This window comes from Rhincodon typus, chromosome 39 (assembly GCF_021869965.1).
Source record: "Rhincodon typus isolate 14 chromosome 39, sRhiTyp1.1, whole genome shotgun sequence".
NCBI lineage: Eukaryota > Metazoa > Chordata > Chondrichthyes > Orectolobiformes > Rhincodontidae > Rhincodon > Rhincodon typus.
This window is the reverse complement of record NC_063370.1, coordinates 3,140,050-3,150,058: the sequence shown is the minus strand read 5'-3', so window position 1 is coordinate 3,150,058 and position 10,009 is coordinate 3,140,050. Positions and strand designations below refer to the sequence as shown.

At 46.7% G+C, this 10,009-nt stretch overlaps 1 protein-coding gene across 2 annotated transcripts in view; it reads right to left on the bottom strand.

The window, feature by feature from the left end:
* ccdc9 (coiled-coil domain containing 9) overlaps positions 1-10,009 on the bottom strand; it is a 36,507-nt gene that overhangs the window by 24,797 nt on the left and 1,701 nt on the right. For both annotated transcript variants that reach the window (XM_048618149.1, XM_048618150.1), the window contains 4 exons: positions 9,247-9,357; positions 8,136-8,279; positions 7,173-7,508; positions 3,005-3,088 (listed from right to left, as the gene is read on the bottom strand). In XM_048618149.1, the coding sequence (XP_048474106.1) occupies positions 3,005-3,088; positions 7,173-7,508; positions 8,136-8,279; positions 9,247-9,357 (675 nt within the window). The remainder of the gene's footprint in view (positions 1-3,004; positions 3,089-7,172; positions 7,509-8,135; positions 8,280-9,246; positions 9,358-10,009) is intronic.

Below are 10,009 nucleotides of genomic sequence, written 5' to 3'. Positions count from 1 at the left end.
TCCAGCAATCAGCAGTTCCTACCGTCCCTGGTCTGTATCACAGCTCTGGTTTACCCACCCGAGTTTGCTATTTCTCCAACAAGAAAGTCTCCGTGTTGAAAGCTGCAGTTGACCCCAATATCCTTTTACAGCATGGGGTGGGGGGTTGCAGGGTGCAGGTGGGGTTGGTGTTGGTGGAGATGTCTGTGTTTATGCTCCCTTTGGGCCTCCTGCTAGTCTTTGAACACATCGATTGGGAGTAGGATTAGCCTATATCTAGCCTCCTTCGCACCTCAGAAGATCATGGTTGATCTGTGACCTCAACTTTACAATATGCTTTGATTTTCTTGTTAATTCAAGACATTCCTCAGCTAAAAATCACCCATTGTAACCCTCTATTCAATTCTCCCTCACATGCTTGTCTAGTTCTCTTCAAGATCATTGACACTATCCATTTCAACCACGCTGTGTGGGAGTGAGTTCCATATTCTTTTCACTTTTCTACCACAGAGAAAGGGAGCTTGCTACCATCGATGGCACTTTCCTAAAACATAATTGGACAAAAATTATATCAGCAGAAGTTTTGCTGACCAAGGGGCATATTGATGGAAACAATATAAGAACAGGAGGCATCTTGACTGGATGGATGTTGAAAGGATGTTTCCTCTGGCGGGAGAATGTATGAGGGGGTCACTGTTTAAAAATAAGGGTACCCATTTAAGACAGAGACGAGGAGAATTATTTTCTCGCAGAGGGTCTCTTCTTGATGGGTGACAGAAGCAAAGTCTGAGAACATTTTTAGGGCTGAACTAGACAGATTCTTGGTCGGTAAGTTGGCGAAACGTTATCAGGCAGGATTACAGATCGGTTACGATCTGATCAAATGAAAGTACAGGGTTGAAGGGCTGAATGGACTGATTCTGCTGCTAATTAATACGTGCACATGCAAACTTCCAACTAATTTTCTTCTTTCTCGATGCTCAGCTCCACCTAGGGGCACCTGACCTTAGACACCGAAATCCTCCCAACATCTGAGCCAGTGCTCTGTTGCGATATTGGAGTCTAGAGGAGTCTGAGCAGCCAATCCAAAGGCAACGTAAACCCAACATACATCTACAGCTTAACAAATATCTTGTAGCCAGTATTGTGCTGCAAGTGTGCCCATATTTTTGTGTCAGTATTTCTCATTCAATTTTGCTATGTCAACAGTCACAGTGTAATGCAGGTTCTCACCACTAAGTGGCAGTGCAGATTCACTTTCTGAAGTCTCTCACCTCACTATTTCACATGTAAAAACTTGTATCCAACAAATTACAAACAACTGCCAATCTCAATATTTTCTGAAATACCCCTCGCAATTACCATCTTCTGCTACCTTGAAAGCAATGGACAAACCCAGAGTTTGGAAGAGCGAGGGGTGATTTGATTGAAGTATACGAGATCCTGAATGGTCTGACAAGACAAACATGGAAAGGATGCTTCCTCGTGTGGGTCAGCCCAGAACCAGGGGGCCAACTGTTTTAAAATTAGTGTTTACCTTTTTAGGACAGGGATGAGGAGTCGCATGTAGGCTGGACCTAGTAAGGATGGCAGATTTCCTTCCTATTTCTCGGAGGGCTGCAACTTTGGAACCCTCTGCCGCACAAAGTGGTGAAAGTAAGATTCATTAAATATTTTTAAAGGGTGGGGGTGGATTGATTCCTTTTCTATCAAGATTATTGGGAGATGGGAATGTGTACTTTGAAACACAAACCAATCAGTCATGATCTTATTGAGTGGTGGAGCAGGTTCAAGGGGTCGAATGGTCTACTTTTGACTCCATATGAAATAGGAGCCTAGAGATGTACAGCACAGAAACAGACCCTTCGGTCCAACTTGTCCGTGCTGACCAGATATCTTAAATGAACCTAGTCCCATTTGCCAGCATTTGGCCCATATCCCACTAAACCCTTCCTATTCACATACCCATCCAGATGCCTTTTAAATGTAATTGTACCTGTGCAATGGTTACTATTTGTATTTATATCAGAGGTGGCAGAATGGCCTGTCTCTCTACCTTTTAACCAAGCGACCAGGAGCAGGAACTCTGGCTGATTTTTCACCCATCCACACCACAGGCCAACAACAATACCATGGACTCCTACAAACACAACACACGAATACCATAGACCATTACAAACACCAATAAGAATATCACGACCATTACAGGCAACCAATTACCAACTTAAGACCTCTAATCTGTAGCTAGCTCAGTGCATTTAAGAACCAGGGCAACTAATATAAACTAGCTTGCATTAGGAATGACAGATATAAAACGATGGGCCAAATGGCCTTATTGCACTGTATTATTCTAACATGAACCTTCCGTTGAATTTCCACTCATCATTTCAGACTCTCCTTCATTCTTTGTTTAATCTGTAATAATTTTACCTGACCATGACTTCCAGTTTCTCCACTACCTGAAAGAGTTTTTAAGCAAATCTTAGAGATAGTAGGAACTGCCGATGCTGGAGAATCTGAGATAACAAGGTGTAGAGCTGGATGAACACAGCAGGCCAAGCAGCATCAGAGGAGCGGGAAAGCTGACATTTCAGGTCTGGAACCTTCTTCAGAAAGGGAGAAGAAGGGTGTGAAGAAGGGTCTTGTTATGTCTTTAAGCAAATCCTAATTGCTGCAAACCAGTTTTGAAAACGATTGAACAGGGGGGAGCCTCAGCACATTCTTCCAGAATAAAAACCGAAAGAACTGCGGATGCTGTAAATTAGGACCAAAAACAAAGTTGCTGGAAAAGCTCAGCAGGTCTGGCAGCATCTGTGAAGGGAGGAAACAAACAGTTAACGTTTCGGGTCCGGTGACTCTTCCTCAGAACTTAGGTTAACTCCGTTTTCCTTCACAGATGTTACCAGACCTGCTGAGCTTTTCCAGCAACTTTGCTTTTGTATATTCTTCCAGAATTCTGGCTTCTGGACAAGACCCAAAATGGAAGCTTGAGGATTAAAGGACAAACTCACTCTCGTTAACTCACCATCTGGCTCCTTTCGTATTCAGCGATCTTCTCCATTTCTTCATTCATTTTCTCAATGTTCTGTCTTCGCTTTTCCTCCCATTCCTGTAAAAAATGAAGAGACTACCTTGATATCTTGCCTAATCCCACTTCCTCATACTCTCCCTCCCAACCTCAGAACCAAACCATATCCTGAAGGCAGCAAACACCTCCCCCCACCCCAACCCAATCCTCTACCAAGTTCTGTACTGGGAGCTGTAATTTTGTTTGATTACTCATCCATGGGATGTGGCCATCGTTAGCTAGGCCAGCCTTTACTTCCAATCCTTAATTACCCTTAAACGAGGGGTTTGTTCAGCCATTTCTGAGGGCTGGTAAGAGTCAACCACATTGTTGCATGTCTGGAGTCACGTGTAGGCCAGACCAGGTAAGGATGGCAGATTTCCTTCCGAAGAAAAATGAACCAGTTGGATTTTTACAACAACGTAGCTTTGCGTGATAAATTTTATTGGTTTCAAATTTCACCATCTGTCGTGGTGGAATCTGAACTCAGTCTCAGAACGTATGTTGCTCGTGACTCGTCCATTCAGCTTCTGCTGGGATCCCAAAGTATAAAGAAAGCAATAATCCCAATTGGTGAAACTGTTAAGGCCCGGTAGAGGTTGGATTACAATTCTGACACCCTGAACCAGAGAAGATACCAAAACCCAAAATGTTGGGCAAATTACCCCACCGAGAGGTGCAGGCTGGTTAACCACTAGGATCAGTTGGTCACATTTGGAATAGAGTTGGCCATTATTCTGCCTGCATCGGAAAACAACAGGACCACATCCAAAACAAGGTCCGCACTGGGAAACACACGAGGCTGTTTTTCAAATAAAAGGATGTTCAGCAGTGGCATTAGCCTGGTGCCTCCAAATCCTTCCCATATTGTGACACTCACCTTGATGTTTGAAGAGGGACAGTAAGGGTGAGTGGGTTGGGGAGGGGTCTGTAACAGCAAGAGGGGAGTGGGTGGGAGGACCCATGAAAGCAGAGAAGTGGATGCGATCTGTTAAATCCTCAGGAGGATTTAAGTAACAAGCACCTTCCTTTCCACCTGGGGATTTGCAGGTGAGGAATCAGGCCACAACGATTGGAAAGTGAGGCAAAGTACACTGCTCAAAAATATGGTGAGGATTTAAAGGGGCCACGCAGCTGCTTGCACTGCTGTCCGAGAACAGCAGCCCCAAAGGTCTGATTTGTGACCCACTGTCTGGGAAGCCCTGGGTCATCCTGCCCTCTCTTTCCAGGTGCAGTGAGTGCAGTTCGAGCAATTTAATGCTGTCATTTCAACAAAGTAGTAAACAGCAGGTCCTAAAGAATTCCAACCAGGCATTTTAAACCAAAAGGGAAGAGAGTTAAGACAGAACAGAACGGAGAAAAGTCAACAAAACAGAGGACAGAGTTCACATTCTGAACCTTTTGAGCTCAATATTGAGTCCTAGAGGCTGTTAAGTGAGAATACGGAAAAGGAGATGTTGTTCAAGATTCAAAGGAACACTAGAGAAGGTCCATCTCTCTGAATAAGAGTTATACTGGACTCAAAACATTAACTGTTTTTCTCTCTCGACAGGTGCTGCCAGACCTTCTGAGTTTCTCCAGCACGGATTTTTATTTATTTCAGATTTGCAGCTATTTGCTTTTCTTTTAGGGATAAAAGAACGTGTCCACCATTACCATGGATAGGTCACGGAGCTCTCTCTCTCAGTGCTAATCAATGAAAGGTGCACTTTCACTCCCATATGTCAGAAACCACTTTCCTTGTCAAATGACCCAAGCCTTTGGGAGGTCCCAGTTCACTGCAAAAGGCAGCAAATTAATCTTCAGTGATTTCTTGCCTTCCTTTGTTAGCCAGCAATGTTGACACATCAAGTGTCATTTTCAGTCAAGTTTTCACAACAGTTTCAAAACTAGAAACTATTTCTAATGGAAGAGCGACCGTACACAAGGGAACAGCAGAAACAAGGTCTACTACAGGCTGCAAAGCTACTGCATAGGGTAATATCCAGAACCCTGCTAGTTTTAAATAGTTGCCCGATCGCTGAAGGATGTCTGACAAGTATTAACACAATCTTACATCTGCGCCCGTCCTGTCTTGAGGTGCAGCAGCAGTGCCCCTGTCTCTAGGCCCTGAAATCTAAGCTCAAGTGCCATCACATCTCTCAAAGTAACCACATTTCCAAGCAGTGCATCCTGGACACTAACAATACAGTGTGAAAAGGTTATTTCTATTTTCCTCACATCACCCTCACTTTTGCAAATCACCTTAAATCAGCGAAGTCAATCATTCTGTGGGTTAGCAAGCTCACACAGAAATCAGTTGATGTATTGTGTACTTCTGAACTTGTGATATGTTTTACTGTGTTATCTAAACTAGCCCACAGAGTTAAATATACCCCGACCAATAACTGATCGTTAGACCATTATCCTCATTAGGAGTTGGTTAGCTCAGTTGGTCGGATATCCAGTTTGTGATGCCAGAGTGATCCAACAGCGTGGGATCAATTCCTGTACCAGCTGACAATGCCATGGGGGGTGGGCAAGACTCTCCTTCTCAACCTCTCCCTGGGCATGGTCCCCTCAGGGTGACCTGCCACCAGTTCTCCGTCTCTCTCGCCCTCTAATCACAGAGCTGCCTTGTGCTCTGGTAAGTCTGTAACAACTTCACTAAATCGTTAACACAATACCCCTTTTGAAAGTTACTTTCAGGAAGTGTGTTCCTGACTATTATAACCCATTGGTTCTTTTACCAAGAACTTTAATTCTGTTCCCCTGATAGGCCAAACAGACTCCTTCTGTGCTGTAAGTAGTCTGTGAATTGGCTATCAGTGTCTTGACACTGTGTTCACACAGAACATAGTGTCGTTAAAACAGTGAACTCTCTTAATGGCAAGGTATACACACACACAACAAAGGGAACTGCTAAATTATTGAAAAGAAAAAACATTGACAGGGTTTCTGGTGAAAGAGGCAGGGTATGGTACTAATTGAAGTGCTCTTTCAAAGAGCCAGCACAAACACGATGGGCCGAACAGCCTCCTCCTGCGCCCTAACATTGTCACTAATGAGCAATTTATTCATGTTGATTTACGATTCTGTGCAATGAAAGGAAGTTTGTGAATGGAAATAAATTAGTTTAAGGTTCGTTGTCATGCATAATCGAAGAAAATAGAATGAGAGAATTCTGACAGAGCAGCGGGAGGCCATTCAGTCCATCTTGCCTGCACCGGCTCGTTAAACGAGCATCATTACTTCGTGCCAATCACCCACTTCCTCCCCAATCCCCGATCCAGTTTTGAACTGGTTCTGCACACCAGCAAACCCCATTCCATTGGCTCGTGATATGTGCTTCTGGAACATGGTTAAATTGATACGGTCAACACAGACACAGATCACGGAGGGACTTTCCTACATTAAAGATGTTAAATTGTCATCACTTCTTCCTCAAAACAGAGGATTAAGGAAGTTGGGAGAGTCTGTGTGCTGAACAGAAATGCCAGCACAGAGCAAGTGGGCTGAATGGCCTGTTTCGGCGCGAGTAGTTTCAGAGCAGGGAGGTGATGCTGGAACTGTCTATAAAGTTGGTTAGTCCACAGCTCGAGTATTGTGTGTAGTTCTGGAATCCATGTAATAGGAGGGATGTGATAGCACTTGAGAGGGTGCAGAAGAGATCTACCAGAGTGGAGAGTGAGCTGGAGGGCTTCAGTCGTGAAGAGAAATTGATCAGACTGGGGTTGGGTTCCCTGGAGCAGAGGAGATTGAGAAGAGACATGGCTGAGACGTAGAAAATACTGAGGGGCATAGATAGGATAGACCTTGACGGAGGGATCAGTGAGCAAGGGGCATTGATTTAAGGTAAAGGGGCAGGAGGTTTAAAGGACATACGAGGAAAAAACTCTCTCAGTGGGTGATGGGAATTTGCCTGTGAGAGTGGGAGAGGCAGGAACCTTCATAACATTTAAGAAAGGTTCACTTGCAATGCCAAGGCTATGGGCCAACTCAGAAATTGGGACTGGAATAGTGAGGTGGTTGTTTGTGACTAGCACAGACTCAATGGGGCAAAGGGCCTTTTTCTGTGCTGACTCTATCTTATCCCTTTTGTGTGTGTACATGCTCCTTGGTTTAGACGCTTCCCAGCCTTACCCACCTTGACTCGCCTCTCCTGCTGTGAGGCACTGCCTAATCCACGCCCTGCTCCGTCAGGACCACCTCCCCCCGCACGGCCTCTTCTGGCACGTCCCCCCAGCTCTCCCCGACCCGGTCTCCCTCCGCTCGGGCTCTCGTGTCCGCTGATCTTTCGGGGGCTCCTGTTTGGGTGATCTCCCCACGTCATCCTGTCGGCCCTGTTCCCCGGGGATTGCTGATTCCTGTCCCGGTCTGTAGCCTCCTGCCTGGGACCGGACGTCCCAGACCGTCTCCCGGGAGGGTCCACAGATCTCCGGGGAGAGGTCACCGTCTTTTTATTGTTCATGGATCGCTTCTCCTGCGAGAGACAAAGAGAAAAAAAAAAATAGGTGTAAATAGTTTGCCATCAGTGCCCCGCAAACAGGTTTTGTTCAGGATCGGGTCCAGGGCTGGGGAGATTCTCTCTGCATCTTGAATCTTTGACACAACAGTTGCTCACTTGAAATGGCAACACAAAGCAGCCAGAGCTGTGCCAACACAGCCCTGCCCAGCCGGAGGGTCAGCGCCGAGGGAGCGCCGCCCAGCCCGAGTGTCAGCGCCCAGGGAGCCCTGCCTTGTCACAAGAAATTTATCTTTCTCTCCAGAAGAAACATTAAGCCAATGCCCTCTCTGCTCGTTGAGGACTTTACCAGGGGAGGTGATGGCCTACTGGTATTATTGCTGAACGGTCAATGGAGAAACCAAGGTAATGGGGACCCAGGTTCAAGTCCCATGACAGCAGATGAAATTAAAGAGTCTAATGGTGACCATGAGCCATCTGGTTCACTAATGTCCTTTAGGGAAGGAAACTGCTGTCCTTACCTGGTCACAATGTGGGTCACACTTAACTACACCCCCCCACCCCCGGTCAATTAGGGATGGACAATAAATGCTGGCCTAGCACGTGATACCCTCAACCTGTGAATGAGTAAATAAAAACACTCACGACTGGTGATTTACTCAGGTCACTGACACCCATCGTAGTCTCCTTTGCCCCCCACTTGCGCTCGTGTTCTGCCTCATGTTTGGGTTTCCGATTGGTCACAGAGACACCATCCTCTTCCGCCTTTTTCCGATCTTCTTCAATTTCCTGTTTCAAAAACCAAATATTTTTAAAAATAAAAGAAATCCTCGTTCCATCTGAGCTGCTCCAGAGAAACTAAAATTCGAGAAACTACTGCCAAAGGAAATATTTGTAACTCGCCCAGAGGTCAGATGTTGCTGTCTCTCTGGGTGACGTGTTTTGAGGTGGGCGGGGGGGCTATAAGGGACAATGAATCGGAACCCAGGTCCCTCACCATTTCCCTGCCCCCGCACACACCCACACCCAATCCCCATCCCTCCCCCCACCACCACCCCCCAAAATAGTTCCACGCTGGGCTAGGAGGTTGATTGGCCTGGTGGGGCTACGTAGATCATCGCTCAATAGCTCGTATTCAGGAGGTTGGGTGATTTCTTTTTTATTCGTTCACGGGATGAGGGCGTCGCTGGCTAGGCAGCATTTATTGCCCATCCCTAATTGCCCAGAGGGCAATTCAGAGTCAACCACATTGCTGTGGGTCTGGAATCACAAGTAGGCCAGGCCAGGTAAGGATGGCAGTTTCCTTCCCTAAAGGACATCAGTGACCCAGATGGGTTTTTCCAACATGGTCATCACTAGATTCTTAATTCCAGATATTTATTGAATTCAAATTCCACCATCTGCCGCGGCAGGATTTGAACCCCGGTCCCCAGAACATTATCTGGATCTCTGGATTAACAGTCCAGCAATAGTACCACTAGGTCATTGCCTCTCCTTATGGAGATGGAGAGTAAAAGTCCCATCTCTGATTTGGTGTCAAGAGATTGGCTGAGGGTGGGGTCCAACTCGAAAAGGACTGACACATGGGGGCATTAATGGAGGTGAAACTTGATGAGATTGGCTGGGATATGGGTTGGGGTGGGGGTGGTGGTTGCACGTGGGGTAACGGGATGACTGGGGCTGGGGAGAGCTTGGCACTCGCCAACACTCGCCCTGAAGTGTTCCCATGAACCCTCTGGGCATGTCGACTGCTCACCTGATGTCTCTTCATTAGCGCCTTGTTCTTCTTTCGCAGAGCTTCAATTCTCCGGTCCAGCTCTGCGTCCTTCTCCTCCCGCGTTTTCAAATCGGGATCAACCGTCATCGACTGAAAGGAGGGGAGTGGAAACGTCAACAACAACAACTTGCAGTGACATACTACCTTTTAATGTTCACTCATCCCAAGGTGCTTCATGTTAGGGTTATCAAGGACAAACTGACAAAGAAGGTGACAGCAGGGTGGGTCTCAGCGAGTGTTGAGGGGTTCAGGGAAGGAATTCCAGAGCTCGGGGCCCAGGCAGCTGAAGGCACAGCCACCCCTGGGCAAAACTGGGGGAAGGGGGGGATACTCAAAAAAAAACCCAAAACATGCTAAAACGTGGCCTGAGGGAGCCCTCTGAATGGTAGCCGCTAGCCACTGCTGTGCCCAGGCAGGTGGACCCCACTCTCAACAGCACGGGGACGGGGATCTGTGTAGCCGAGTGCGGAAAATCCCAGTCAGACCCTGGCCTCAATTCACCATTAGCGTTCCTCAATAGTCACTCAATTCACATCTCCGTCACCCACAAAGCAAGCCCACGTCTGGGAAAGAAATGGGCCTGAATTTCCCAGAGGAAGGGCAGTGGTGGCAAACCAGCCATTACTGGGGAACTGGTTCCCATTCCAACTGCAAACCCATTCCCCTAACAGGGCAGAAATCCTGCCCAAAGCTAGCGACTTACTCCACTTGGTGTCTCAGCAACACACTGACCTCACCCTGG